Below are 14,900 nucleotides of genomic sequence, written 5' to 3'. Positions count from 1 at the left end.
CCCTAGCACAGCTCCTGTGCATTTTAACACCAGTATGTGAGACAGAAATCTGATAGCTGGACTTTGTTTAATCAGGGATGGTAGAAATCACCACCAGTTGCATTTTATCCATGTTGCGCAGCTGTTTAATACAATATCATATAAGCAGAGTTCCTGTGCATCCCAAGCGTCCTTCCTCTTGGGGAGGATGGAAGGCTGGACGTCTGGCAGCTATACGTCTGCTCAATACAGTACATGCAACTTACTCATTCACTTATTCATTAATTGCCCTGTAACACAGCTCTCTGAGCAATGTAACAAGAAATGTTTAAACACAACTTGCAAAATGTTAAAAAGACCCCCCCCCCCAAAAAAAACCCCACCCCGATTACGGTCCAAACATACCACAGCTAAAAAGATCCAAAACATCACAGACTATTTCGTATATATATACTGTATATGTATATCTACCCTGGGCTCCTCCTGGGGAGGAAAGACAGGATATAAATCCAAATAAACACACACACACACACACAGCAACTCATCTAGTCCTCCAGAAAGCCAAAATCATCTCATAAGCACTAAAAACATAAGAACTGCGTCCAGTCACGGCTGCCTACAGGTAGAAATCCAGCAGGCGAGGAGATGCGTCTCCCCCATCACAGAGAGGAGCGAAAAGGCTACACCTGGCGAATTTCTGCCTGTCCTGTCATGCTGCTGCTGCTGCTGCTTTGAAAGCGCAGGAGCCCTGTCAGGAAACAGCAGCAGCTCCACGGGTTTTCTTTGTCTCGGAATAGGGGAATCCGTGGGGCTGTCGGGGACTCTTCCCTCTCCCGCCCCGTGGATGCTCAGACTCCGAGGAGCCTCCAAACCAGCCCCGCCTGGACCTGCTGGGGTCCTAGTGCCCCTCATTTCCCCAGAGCCCAATACCCGCCCTGGCTCCCCTGCCCTCCCGCTCCCCTCGGCGGGCACCTCTGGCCATGGCTGCCCCGCTCTCTCTGCGGCTCCGCTTCAAGCCCGCTCTCCCTTCCCGCCTCTGCCGGAGAGGAGCGCGCCCAGCCTCCCGCAACCATAGAGTCACCTCGGGCGGACTGCGGAGGATGGAGAAAAAGCCTACTATTCCGCTAGGGCTAGAGCGGCCGACCCATCTCCCTTGGATCACAGAGTTCATGCAGAGAGTGACAAGCGACGCTCTCGCTTCCGATTTCCGTCTGGGCGTTCGAGAAAGCACTTCGCGCGCTCTCAATAAGGTGCGTGGCCTCTCTGTCACCATCGTATCTCTATGGTGGGCCTGTTCCCATGCGTTCTATTTACGCAGAAGAATCTATAAACCGCTTGCCCGTAATGCATTAAAACCCTCAGAAAAGCAATAGTAGATGCAACATGTAGAACTCTTTTGTTATGTCAGCTCCAGGCAAAAGGAGCAAAAGGATTTAATTATATGGCAAAGAGTATGCAGCCGCTTGTGCTGGGTTGACTTCGCTTGGGGGAAAAGAGTTGTGTTTGTGTGTTTATTTAGGGCACTTTATATCACGCTTTCTGGTGCTAAAATCAAACTGAAGCTGCTTGCGATGAAAATATAAGCAAACGAGCAATCCCTAACTAAATGTTTTAAATAGTTTAGATAATGGGGTGTTTTATTTCGTTACTGTAGCAACTTCAGGGTTAGTACTGGCGCCTATTTTTCTAGAAAAAAAGCACTGCACACACCCATGTCAAAACCATAAATGAGAACTATCAGCTCACTGTGGGGAGGCAAATCCAGTGCTTTTTTTTCTAGGGGGACACATACCCCTAAACATTTTGTGAATCTAAGTTTGGCCTCATTGAGCGGCAGTATTTCAATATGAGTAGGAAAATGAGAGTACCCCTAAACATTTTTTTAAGAAAAAAAGCACTGGTCAAATCCATATGACTTTCTTTAGGTCAGGCTTTGTGACAGGTCTTTTAGGAAAATAAGAAGCTATCCTAACACCAGTTTGTTCCCACCTAGCTCAGTATTGTCTACACTGGCTGATAGCTGATTTTGAGAGTTTCAGACGGGGCACTCTTAGCCCTACTGGGAGATGCAAGAGATGGAACCCAGGACCTTCTGCATGCAAAGCAGCTGCTCCAACAACCAGCAGTCCTTTCTTTCCTTCACAGGCACACGGAATTGTTATGCATGGAATAAGGGATGTGCTTTCTGCTCTGTTCGGATTGCTACGCAAACTGTGTTTTTGCACAGAGGGTAAAGTCCACCAAGGTCACAAAGTAATTTCAGTCTGGCCATTTTGGCTGCAAATGTTAAAGGACTGGAAGAAGATTTGGTAAGTTTCTTGTTGCAGATTCTCTTATTAAGCAGGAGACACTTCTTTGCACTTTATTTTTTAAAAATGGTTTGTTTCTTTTTTAAAGTCTGACTTTCCCATTTTCCCAAGCTGCCCTACGGACCAGAGATCTGTCCTTTTCTTTTCTTTTCTTTTTTTCTTTTTGCAGCCAATACTGCAGTGGCAGAGATGCAGTATTTAACTAGGAACTGATTTGCACATTCCTTTGTTTTTGCAGGCATGGATCATGACGACATAGAAAGGCTGGCGGCAGAGCTGCATAAAAAGGGGAGTTCCTGGAGCCCTTTCCAGGTGGCAGCAAGCACCAGCTTGGTCCTTTATTTTGCCTGGGCCGGATCTCTTGCCCTAGGCCTGCGCAAAGTGTATTTACAGGTATCAGGGGTTACCACCATTTTAAAATGTTAGAGAGCAGAGCAAAGGGAACAGGAGAAGCTCCAGGTCTGTGGAGGGTATGGGCAATAAGTGACTTACCACAAGGGGGCAGCAGAGTACTGGATGATTGTGAGAAAGGGGATAATTAGGTGGGGGTTAGCCAAGGGCAGACTGAGGTTGTCTGGGCTGTGCATGATATCTCCACATTGATCATCCTCCATGGCCTAGTGACTAGATAGAAATAAATTAATCTATGGGGATCACCCCACCCAATCTCATTCTGTGGTTTTATCATCTCCCCTTTTACATATATTTTTGAGACTGGCCCTGGTAACCCTTACCAAAGGGATGGCAGACAAATTCATTCAATGAATTTTAGGGGATCTTAGGGGAGGACCAACTCTCAGCAGTAGAGCACAGGGTCCCAGGCTGAATCTTTGGCATCTCCAGGTAGGAGTCGAAATGTTCCTTGCTTGAAATACTGTATACCCTCCAACATTTCTCCGATGAAAAGAGGGACGTCCTAAGGAAAAGCGGGACATTCTGGGATCAAACCAGAAACTGAGATGGCTTCTCCAAATCAGGGACGTCCCTGGAAAATAGGGAAACTTGGAGGGTCTGTCACTGAGCTAGATGAACCAACGGTTTCATGTGGTATAAAGCAGCTTCCCGTGTTCCTAATATCCATGCCTTTTGCAAAACTCACCAGCTTCTTTCCTTTTTAATCCAGGTGCCATATGTACCCTCCAGTGTTAAGCAAGTGAGGAATATGATGTCGCTGCTGCAGGGGCGCTCTGGGAAGCTGGTGGATTTAGGATCGGGTGATGGCAGAATTGTAAGCATGTCAAAATGCACCCGAGTGTGGGATTGCCAAGGCCGTTGGTGCACGGCATGGATCAGCATCTGCCTGCAAAACTCACTGTTCGGTTGTGATTGAGATAAACTAGGAATAAATTACCTTTTGTTGATAGGGTGGGGGCTGTTTAATTACAGGGTTTTTTTCTGTTCTAACACTGAGCTATATACGCGCTTACTCAAATTTAACACCAGAAATCTTACCCTTTGCAGTTGTGTATTGTTTCAGGGGCTAATCCGCACCGTACATTTAAAACACTCTTATACTGCTTTCACCGTCATAGCTTTCTCCCAAAGAATCCTGGGAATTAAATTCTGCTTATTATTATTATTATTAATTTGTACCCTGCCCATCTGACTGGGTTGCGCCAGCCACTCTGGGCAGCTTCTAACATATACAAAACATAATAAAACATTAAAAAGCTTCCCCATACAGGGCTGCCTTCAGATGTCTTCTGTTTTTTAAAAAATAAATATTTATTAAGGTTTTCACAATATTACAAAATGAAAAAAGAAAAAGAAGAAAAAATACAAAATAAAAATAGTTAAAAACAATTCAATCTTTCTATCACTTATCTTTCATTTGCTTGTTTCCCGGACCTCCTCATACCTCCCTTTTTTGTATTCCAGTTCAATTTATTAGTTCAGCAATTCCTTTCCCTCCTTATTTTATCCTGATCTTTAATCTTAATATATTATAGCATTAAATTTTTACCTGTTAAAAATCCATTTTTTCATATTCTTTTATACCATTACAGCTAGAAACCACTTAACTTCAATCCAACATCATTCTAGCATTCATTAATTTTGCAGTATTTCTGTAAATAGTCTTTAAATTTCTTCCAACCTTCTTCCACCGACTCTTCTCCCTGGTCTCGGATTCTGCCAGTCATTTCCGCCAATTCCATGTAGTCCATCACCTTCATCTGCCATTCTTCCAGAGTGGGTAGGTCTTGTGTCTTCCAATACTTTGCAGTAAGTATTCTTGCTGCTGTTGTGGCATACATAAAGAAAGTTCTATCCTTCTTTAACACCGATTGACCGACTATGCCCAGGAGAAAGGCCTCTGGTTTCTTCAAGAAGGTATATTTAAATACCTTTTTTAATTCATTATAAATCATCTCCCAGAAGGCCTTAATCCTTGGGCACGTCCACCAAAGGTGAAAGAATGTACCTTCAGTTTCTTTACATTTCCAACATTTATTATCGGGCAAGTGATAGATTTTTGCAAGCTTGACTGGGGTCATGTACCACCTGTATATCATTTTCATAATATTCTCTCTTAAGGCATTGCATGCCGTAAACTTCATACCTGTGGTCCATAACTGTTCCCAGTCAGCCATCATTATGTTATGTCCAACATCTTGTGCCCATTTAATCATAGCAGATTTCACCGTTTCATCCTGAGTATTCCATTTCAACAGCAAGTTATACATCTTTGACAAAATCTTAGTTTTGGGTTCTAACAGTTCTGTTTCTAATTTGGATTTTTCCACCTGGAAGCCGATTTTCTTGTCCAAATTATATGCCTCAATTATCTGATAATAATGAAGCCAGTCTCGCACTTTGTTTTTTAGTTTTTCAAAACTCTGCAATTTCAGTCTATCTCCATCTTGTTCCAAAATTTCCCAATATTTCGGCCATTTGACCTCCATATTGAGCTTTTTCTGAGCTTTCGCTTCCATCGGTGACAGCCACCTTGGGGTTTTGTTTTCCAATAAGTCCTTATATCTTATCCAGACATTAAACAATGCTTTCCTGACAATATGGTTTTTAAATGCTTTATGCGCTTTGACCTTATCATACCACAGATATGCATGCCATCCAAATACATTGTTAAAACCTTCTAAATCCAAAATGTCTGTGTTTTCGAGAAGCAGCCATTCTTTCAACCAGCAAAAAGCTGCTGATTCATAGTAAAGTTTAAAGTCTGGCAGGGCAAATCCACCTCTTTCCTTTACATCTGTTAGTATTTTAAATTTTATTCTAGGCTTCTTGCCCTGCCAGACAAATCTAGAAATATCTCTCTGCCACTTCTTGAAACAGTCCATTTTGTCCACAATTTGCAATGTTTGAAACAAAAACAGCATTCTAGGCAATACATTCATTTTTATCGCACCAATACGGCCCAGCAGTGAAAGCTTCAAATTTGACCAAATTTCTAAATCTTTTTTCACTTCAGCCCAGCATTTTTCATAGTTGTCTTTAAATAAATTCCCATTTTTTGCTGTCATGTTAATCCCCAAGTATTTTACTTTCTTGACCACGGTTAAACCTGTCTCATTCTGAAACCTCTCTCTCTCAATTGGTGTTAAGTTTTTCTCTAAAAACCTTGGTTTTTGACTTATTCAGTTTAAACCCTGCAACCTGACCAAATTCTTGAATCAGTTCTAAAACCCCTTTGGTACTAAATTCTGGCTCCTGTAACGTCAATACTAAGTCATCTGCAAATGCTCTCAATTTGTACTGTTTGGCCCCGACTTGTATACGTTTAACCAACTGGTCCCTTCTTATCATATTCAGCAAAACCTCCAGGACCGATATAAAAAGTAATGGGGAGATTGGGCAACCTTGTCGTGTCCCTTTTTCTATCTTAAATTCTTCCGTCACCACATTATTTACAATTAATTTAGCCTTTTGTTCAGAATATATTGCACCTATACCGTTTTCAAAACCTTGGCCTACCCCCATACCCTGCAAGTTCTTCTTCATAAAACTCCAATAAATGTTGTCAAAGGCTTTCTCCGCGTCCACAAATATCAAAACTGCTTTAGTATTTATATTCACTTGTAATTTTTCTAAAATGTTGATTATGTTTCTCACATTATCCGATAAATGTCTACCTGGGAGAAAGACTGTTTGGTCTTTATGTATCTCTTCCAGTAGCACTCTTTTTAATCTTTTAGTCAAAATATCTGCAAAAATTTTGTAATCCACATTAAGCAATGATATGGGGCGGTAGTTCTTAAGCTGCGTCTTTTCAGTCCCTGTTTTCGGTACAAGTGTAATATACGCTTCTTTCCACGACTCTGGTGCCCTTTTCCCATCCATTATTTCATTACAGACTTCTTTCAAAGGTTGTACTAGCCATTCTTTTAAAAATCTGTAGTATCTGGAAGTCAGTCCGTCCGGTCCTGGAGATTTACCTAGTTGCATATTGTGAATGGCACCTTCTATCTCCTGTTCAGTTATTTTATAGTTCAACATTAGTTTATTTTCTTGGGAGATTTTTTGTAATCCATTTGTTTTCAAGAATCGATCTAAGTCAATTTCTTTCTGTGGCCCTTGTGTATATAGTTGTTTAAAGTATCTCTGGAAACAATTTCTGATTTCAGCTGGGTTCTGTATATTCCTTCCTTCCACTTCTAGATTAGTAACTGTATTTAATTTTTGTCTTTTTTTCATTTGCCAAGCCAACAATTTCCCACATTTATTAGCCGACTTGAATGTCTTTTGTCTGATTTGTTTGATTTTCCATTCTATCTCCTGATTCATCATTTTCATGTATTGTACTTGATGTAACTTTATTTCTCTCAAAATCTCTTGCGACTTTGGTTTTGCTCTCAATTTCTTTTCACTTTCCTTTATTTTCCCCAAAATTTTATCCTTCTTCTCATTTTGGGTTCTCTTCTTCAATGCATTCTGTTGTATTAAGAACCCTCTCATAACAGCTTTACTTGCGTCCCAGATTACTCTTTTATCCACATTGGTGTTCATGTTTATCTCAAAATAATCTCTCAAGGTTTTTTGGGCCTTCTTAAACACTTCTTCATCTCTAAATAAGGTGTCATTCATCCTCCATCTGAAGGAACCAGTTGGTATTAGTTTCATCTCCATCTTTACAGCATTATGGTCGGAGCAGGTTTTTGGGCAGATTTCCGCTTTTCTTATCTTTGGTGCCATTCCTCTAGTTACCCATATTTGGTCAATTCTTGTCCATGTCAGTTTGGCTTCAGAGAAGAAGGTTCCCTCTCTAGCTAGGGGATTCTTTGTTCTCCAGATATCGACTAAGTCCAAGTTGTCTGTCATCTCAAAAAAAGTTTTCGGTAGTCTGCCGTCGGTAGTCTACCTGTCTTTGTGCCTTATCCATGTGTGTAGATACCACTCCATTCATGTCTCCCATCAAGATCACATTATAATCCAGATAGTCCATCAATGTCTCATGCAACTTTTTAAAAAATTCAGATGTCTTCTAAAGGTTTTATAGTTACTTATCTCTTTGACATCTGATGGGAGGGCATTCCACAGGGCAGGCGCCACTACCGAGAAGACCCTCTGCCTCGTTTCCTGTAACTTCATTTATTGCAGTGAGGTAACTACCTCTTTGCCCTCAGTGTTGGATCTCAGTGTCCAGGCTGAATGATGGGGGTGGAGACTCTCCTTCGGGTATACTGGGCTGAGGCTGTTTAGGGCTTTAAAGGTCAGCACCAGCATTTTGAATTGTGCTCAGAAATGTACTGGGAGCCATTGTAGGTCTTTCAGGACCGGTGTTATATGGTCCTGGCAGTTGCAGTTCCCAGCAAACTATATTTCCCAGGATTCTCCATAACTATTAAAACAATAAAAGAGGGTTTAAATGTGTGCAGGTGTGACCTGCGCCATGAAACTAGCACAGCATTAGGCAATAGACAATGTGCCTGATTCTAGCTGCACTTCCAGGTGCTGGAGGCTTACAAACAAGGCTTCCGGCCGACTGTTGGCTATGAGCTCAATCCATGGCTTTTACAACTGTCCAACTTTCGTGCCTGGAGGGCTGGGTGCTATGGAAAGGTTTTCTTCCGGCGAGAAGACCTTTGGAAGGTAAGCTCTTCCCACACGGAGGCAAGAAGCTAGGCCTGTAAGGAGCAAACTGAAAGTGGAAGAAGGAGCTGTCTGCAGTAGCCATCTCACCTGCATCTTAAGTGAAGCTCAGGAGAAGCAAGCGTTAGCAGCAAGGCTTCCCCTAAGTTTTGCAACTTCCAGATAATTGTTGGGCCCCCAGCAGCTATGAGCACCAGCAGCATGGCCAGAAGCCCGGGGTTGATGGGAGTTGTAGTCTAACAACATCTGGTGATGGGAGTTGTAGTTCAACACCAACCAACCCACACTGGTTGCTCCTGCTATATAGTTTAGCTATGTGTTGTGAAGCAGTGTTTCATTGTGTTTGTCCCAAATCTCCCAAGGTTCAGCATCAATGGTTGGCCCCAGGTTCTTTTAAGAGAGCGAGTTCTGTAGCTCAACTATGTGCTGCAATATCTGAGACCATGGGACTGCGCTTTGCCTCCCAAAGCACGGTGGGAAATAGTCCAGTCCAGAATAGGAAAAAACCATTGAACCATCTCTCTTGACTAATTGTTTGCTGCTGGTGCTGTTGTTGTTTTAAGGCAGATCTCTCTGACTGCAACAATGTCACTGTGTTCCTGGCTCCCAGTTTGGTGAGTAGTTTTCAGATAAGCTTGTCTATATTACCTAAGCAAAACCAAGGATGGTCAGTGCAATGCCCAGTCTTCACGATATCTAATGGCAGTTATGAATTAACTGGCAGGAGTATTATGCATTCAGTCATATGAACCTGCCTCGGTCTTAAAATTGGGTCTGAAACCCTATTTGTTAGGCTCACCTCAGTATCCATTAGGCTGGTGAGTACTGGAGACAGGGCCTTATTCACTGTGGTCCCATATCCTTGGCACTCTCACCAAAAGAACTCCATACGACCCCATCTTTGTTAAGTTGTAAAGGTCTGTTTAAAAACAAATTGCATTCTATTAAAAAGTGTGTTGGGTTTTGAACGCCTGCTGTTTAACCTTTCTAGAATTAGAAGTTTGCTTTCTTGCATTTATTAATTATCTTCTGTAAGCTGCCCTGAGAGGGCTGCATCTGAAAGGCAGCATAGAAGCATTTTAGATGGATAAATTCATTGTCACAGCCAACAAGTGGATAACATCTTCTGCAAAACACTTGCTCTCATTTTCCCCAGCAGAAGGAATTGTCCCCGTCTGCTTGGTACTGTCCAGCCTCTGTCCTAGGAATCAGTCAAGACATAGAAATTAAAACCTTATACTAACAGTGGAGGCAGCTCCATTTGAGCAAAAGGGGCACAGCCTACCAGACTGTGTGTGCCTGCATCTGACTACTTCACTTGCAACCAGCCTGAGGAGTCAGCTTCCTCCTCCTTAGTCCCTATACAACTCAACAGGATAACTAAAATTTGTTTTCTGCACCTGCTTGCTAAGGTGTGTTTGTTTTTTAAAAATCATACTCGTGTACTGACAGCCAAAGGGGATTTAACAATCTTCACCACATACTGATTTAGTTGTTTTGGCAGTGTCTTTCATTTTAACACTGTCTGCTGGCTTTCCTTTGTGGGACCAGGTGGCAACAACTGAGTCCATCCATTGCTAAAGAATGACGATTGCCCTAGAAGCGCCCAGCAGTCTTGCTGAGGCATCACAACTGTGTGCTCTGTTTACACTGCTGCTGTGTAGTCACCAGAGCCAGATGCTGAGCTTGCCAGCTTCCCCCACCCCAACTGCAAAGTCAGCTGAAAGCAAATAATGTTGCCTCATTTCTGCAGAGGCTGCAGTTTGAAATTCACTATTCCCAAGTCACCTTATGCTAGATGCTGGTCAGTTAAGAGAGAAATTGGCCCAGTCTTCTCTTTGCAGCTTCCAGGAGTCACCTTGAAGGGTTTCCTTTAATTGATTTAAGCCCGGAATTACCAAACTGAATTCTTTCTGAAGGACCATCTGGCCCTATATGCGTCGTCGGGGGGTGTTTTATATGTAACCCTGCCTCTGCAGACTATCATAGGGTATGCAGACTGAAAACGGGTCTTTTTCACTGTTTCCACTGCTGCACAGGAAGAGACACCATCAATTTGCTTCAGACACCTTGTAAAAACACCATACACTCAGATAGTTCAAGCTCCAGTTAGGCAGTTATCAGATGGTGTTGTTTCAGCTCAAGAAGAGGCTGATCTATTCGCTCATTTTATATTAAAAACAAAACATTATGGCCCTGTGTCTCCTCCCATGTCCCTAATAGATGCTGGCTGCCTTGCTTCGATGAAGCTTCTATGTTAGGCAATGGTAGAGGAACGTTCACATAAACTCATTGCATACACCACATGAATTTGGGATTCAAAGGAGCAGTTAGGGCCAAAATTCATAGAAACAGAACAATTTTCCTGTAGGTTTTTTTTTTAGTTCATGCAACAAATGATTATGCTTCAGTCTGAAGTTCTATACAGCCCAGTGGTGGCTGGTACCCTTTGGAAATGGTAGGGCAGAAAGCAGAAAGACCAGCAGCAAGTGGCGCCAGAGCCAAGGACAGGCAGAGCCAATTCAGGGCAGATCCACACCATACTTTTAAAGCCTTTTCAGTACACATTTAAAGCATGTGACTGCCCCCACAAGGAATCCTAGGAACTATGGTTTCACCTGCACAGAGCTGCAGTTCCCAGCACCCTTAAACTAGTTCCCAGGATTCTTTGGAGGATGTGTGTTGAATGTTGAATGTTCTTACATATGCATTGAATGTGCCTTCAATGTATGGTGCGGACCTGTCCTAATTCTTGTTTCGTCCCCATCCTCTTCCCTGCTGCATTCTACAAAGGCAACCCTGAGACTAAGGGGCAGAAAACGGATAGGCAGTTCAATTCCTGGACTGATAGTTAAGCAAGGAGGCATGCAGATGGGGTCTGACTGAGGGCAGATGGAGGTTGGTGGGACTTTGCCCAAATAGACCAACTTCTGCTGATAGAGCAGCACTTTTGCCCTCCCCAAGGCTTTCTTTGTCCACTCTGAGATTCATTGTCAAATCTTGCTGCTGTCAACGTCATTGTAAAGCAGACCTCTCTCGGCAGGTCCCGCTCCTGGAGAGAAAACTGCTTTCAGAACTCCCCGATGGGGCCTGTGTGGTGGCTGCTCGCTTCCCTTTCCTCAACTGGAGTCCTACCAGCATTGCTGGAGACAGCTTAGAAACAGCCTGGGCCTATAACATCACGGCAGTACGGCAAGCAGGCAGGCAGATGCCCAGCTAAAGGCTAAACCTGCTCCATAAAACTCAGCTGTGCAGGGAAAATGGAAAGGATGCATGAAATCGAAAACAGTGCTTTTTCTTTTGCTAGTAGTTGTCTTAACTAGGAGGAGGGGGGAGTTATTGGTTTGTGTTTGCTTTATTATATATTTTGTATTCTCGTTTTATATTTTTTCTGGTGTGAACCACCCTGGGATCTTCAGATGAAGGGCAGTATACAAATTTTAAAGATGATGATGATGATGATGATTGGTTATCATGGTCCCGCAGTTCAGATGAGGGGGCCAGTAAAAGAAATTTCCATAAATAACCACACACTTATACCAAATGCAACACCATGACACTAGCAGTAATTCTTTTTTTCTGTCTCCTCCACCCCACCCCCAAATAATGGCTTTATCACCTTAAGGGGCTGGTGGGTACTTACAGATACCAGTGGACGAATCTACCCACATTTTTTATTTCAGTTTATCCTTTTTTCCCAGTCTTAAGTACAGTTTAGCACATTGGTTTGCAATTTGTTCCCCTTAAAACCAGGCAGATGACCTTCTCAGTAGTGGTGCCCGCTCTGTGGAATGCCCTCCCATTAGATGTCAAGGAAATAAACAACTATCTGACTTTTAGAAGACATCTGAAGGCAGCCCTGTTTAGGGTTTTTTAATGTTTGATGTCTTACTTAATTTGTTGTAAACCATCCAGTTTCAGTGCACATTTTAATATGCCCCTTTTTCAAACAACTTTGCGCTTATATAATGCATGTTTAAATGCTACTTTCACTGGCATATACATATTTTTACACAATTTCCTCTAACATGCATGATCTTTTGGTATGAGAACTGCGTTGCAAATTTCAAAGATAAGCTGATTTTTAGTTTGCTTAATCATTCTGGGAAGTATGAGTTAGGCTGATTCCCACTGAAATGTGAACCCACCCAAGTTTCTACACTTTACACCTTTACAAACACAAGTAAAGATGAAGAAATTATCCTGGGAAGTATGTAGGCATCATAAGGAACAAAGAAATATTAATGTGACTATGGAAAAAAGAAATTGGCATGATTTAGGGAAGTATCCAACTAATGTGTCCAGTCAGTGCAATTTCTGCCTGTGCAATGGAACATCCTTCCTCTGCTCCCCCTGTGTGCCTCATATCCTCCCCAAATTGGTTCCAGGTTGGGGGAAAACCCATCATAGATTTAGGGAGCACACAGAGTGCGAGGGTGCACAAGTCTTTGCACTGATGGAATGAGTTATTTAACACTACAGTACTTTGGATACAAGATTCCCCAAGATTATTGATTTGGTGTCAGTTAAGTCTTCATATTTAAAAATCATTTTTCCATGAAGTTTGAAATAAGTCGTCATGCCAGGTTTCTGCCAAGAGGAGGCAGGCTGAGAAGTCAGGGTGTCCATAAACCTGTATTTTAGGAGAAAAGAATCTCTGACCCAAATTGTGTGTTGTAGGGTCAGTCAGTGCATAGGGGGTCCTACAAAAACCAAGGTCCATGGGTTAAAGTTAAAAACTAAATATAAGCCCAACTGAACGGCTGAGGAACAGTCTAGAAGGCTGAGGCTGCTGTCAAGAGATGCTAGATTTATTTTGTTGGTGCAGTGCAGAGAGATGTATGTAATGTTTTCTGATTTCTTGAACCATGATTAAAAGATGAACATCAGGCTGCAAGCTTGTGTGTTCCCCGCTTTTCAGTTTTCATGATTTAGCATGCCATCTGCAGAGGGAAATATTAACCATGGTTACCTTTAAACAGATTTTACAAACCAGCCTCAAATCCCCAATATTGAACTCAGCTTTGTTAAAGCTAGCCATAAGGCGTGTTGACCTCAGTGCAGACTGCAACACTGCAGGACAGATGGGCAGAAGATAGATTGGAATCTCCTGGTGGTTATTTGCAGTTGATTGGAAAGGGTTTCTCCCTCCCTAGAGTTCAACACCAGCAAGTAGAATTGGCAGGACAAACCTGTGTATTAATTGGTTGCCGGTCTTTGCACAGCTGTACTGGCAACTTTTAAGCTTGCATTTTGGAATCCTTACTGTAGAGTAACTCAGACTGCAATATATAGCTGTGTATATATCAGGGGCTACCAGTAAGGATATTCAGAAATTTGAGAAAGTTCCATAGGCACCAGGTTCGTGGCATAAAACAAAAGATTTGCCACATTTAAAAGAGCAGAATAAAGAGACAAGAACATAGAACAGGGCAGGAATATTTACCAAGATCTTTTCCAGATACCATAGGAGGTACTGGTGGGCACACTGTCACACACAGGGCCAGGTTGGCAGTCCCTGGTATTTATGCTGTATGGCTTCCTGGGTAAAATAGGTAATTGGCACCATTATTTTGCACCTGACTTTGAAACTGGGGTGGGGCAGGAGTGTGTGGGAGAGAAGAGCGAATGCACAAACCCATGAGGCAGTCCTGATCTCTTGACCACAAAACTGCATATGGAGATGTCACACTTTCCCCAATGCTTTAAGCCAAAACCAACTCGTCTCCAGTTTACTTTATTTTTCTCGTTTTCAGTTACAGCGAAACAGAGGACAGAAATGTATTAGTAATACCCAGCTTCTGACAGAGACACTGCCACAACATAGCTTTCGTATCACATTTGCTGATCACCAACATGCATATAGTGATCTGAAAATCTCTTTTTTTTCGCAGATAGGAATGAATCTTCACTATAAAATAACAGTGACCACTACATTAGCTTTGCCGTCCGTGCATTCAGAATGTCTATTTCAGCAACTCAGGCTTTTTAAGTGCCGCAAAAAATGATTAGTCATCACACTGGAACCAGTTCAGCCCCTGTCGATACTGATAGCCATCCTTTGCAGGAGGGGGAATTTTAGCAGCTCCTGTAAATCTAATAAGGTACTATTTGCAAAATCTCTGTAAAATGCCCTTAATATAGCCTTTGCCATAGGCTGTGCAAAATGGTTTACTATCTACATTATTAATATTAATTATTTTTGCATTGAAAAGGTCACAGTATAGTGGTTTAAATAACTAGCACAATAAATAATAAATTATTATTATTATAAAGTGGAAAGAGGAGGAGTCTAGTTAAACAGCATCAAAGACAGCAGCTAGGTGTATGGCACTTCAGTTCAACGTACTGAGGGCATATCTACACTTCCTCTTGTCCTAATACTTTCCTCCGGGGTAAACTGCTCTTTAGCACTCAATCTGGGTTTTCTCCAGGTTGATGTTTGCTCCGATTTAGCACTAAAGAGCTGGTTTTCCCTGGGAAAGGAACAGGGGGGAACTGCTTGGACCTGTGCTTTTTAGGCATAGGACAAGCAGAAGTGTAGATGAGCCTTGAGTATCTTCA

General features: G+C 42.4%; 2 protein-coding genes across 6 annotated transcripts in view; one reads left to right on the top strand and one right to left on the bottom strand.

The window, feature by feature from the left end:
* WDR90 (WD repeat domain 90) overlaps window positions 1–1,052 on the bottom strand; it is a 45,583-nt gene extending 44,531 nt beyond the window's left edge. Inside the window, exon 1 of the mRNA XM_080981906.1 lies at window positions 952–1,052. Within this exon, the coding sequence (XP_080838032.1) occupies window positions 952–961 (10 nt within the window). The 5' untranslated portion in view covers window positions 962–1,052. The remainder of the gene's footprint in view (window positions 1–951) is intronic.
* Window positions 1,053–1,156: 104 nt separating this feature from the next.
* Window positions 1,157–13,233, top strand: LOC308463323 (adenine nucleotide translocase lysine N-methyltransferase-like). Of its 5 annotated transcripts, none has more exons than XM_080981590.1 (7): window positions 1,157–1,229; window positions 2,125–2,288; window positions 2,527–2,681; window positions 3,412–3,516; window positions 8,196–8,336; window positions 8,900–8,950; window positions 11,380–13,233. In XM_080981590.1, the coding sequence occupies exons 3-7, from the start codon at window positions 2,529–2,531 to the stop codon at window positions 11,554–11,556; spliced, it is 627 nt and encodes a 208-aa protein (XP_080837716.1). In that variant the 5' UTR covers window positions 1,157–1,229; window positions 2,125–2,288; window positions 2,527–2,528; the 3' UTR covers window positions 11,557–13,233. The 5 variants fall into 5 exon arrangements, with proteins under 5 accessions (XP_080837716.1, XP_080837718.1, XP_080837715.1 ...); XM_080981592.1 differs by having other exon boundaries at window positions 1,159–1,229; window positions 1,973–2,288; window positions 8,904–8,950; XM_080981589.1 differs by having other exon boundaries at window positions 1,159–1,229; window positions 1,973–2,288.
* The last annotated feature ends 1,667 nt before the right edge of the window (window positions 13,234–14,900 follow it).

This window comes from Podarcis pityusensis, assembly GCF_964106645.2.
Source record: "Podarcis pityusensis genome assembly, chromosome: 14".
Classification (NCBI taxonomy): Eukaryota; Metazoa; Chordata; class Lepidosauria; order Squamata; family Lacertidae; genus Podarcis; species Podarcis pityusensis.
Note: the sequence above shows the minus strand (reverse complement) of the source record. Positions and strands in the feature narration are given on the sequence as shown.

Bases quoted from the DNA above. Each gene is read 5' to 3' on its own strand.
- LOC308463323 (XM_080981590.1), top strand. From the start codon at position 2,529: ATGGATCATGACGACATAGAAAGGCTGGCGGCAGAGCTGCATAAAAAG. The intron at 8,337-8,899 runs GTAAGCTCTTCC...TGTTGTTTTAAG, and splicing joins GGCGAGAAGACCTTTGGAAG to GCAGATCTCTCTGACTGCAA. The intron at 8,951-11,379 runs GTGAGTAGTTTT...CTCTCTCGGCAG, and splicing joins TGTTCCTGGCTCCCAGTTTG to GTCCCGCTCCTGGAGAGAAA.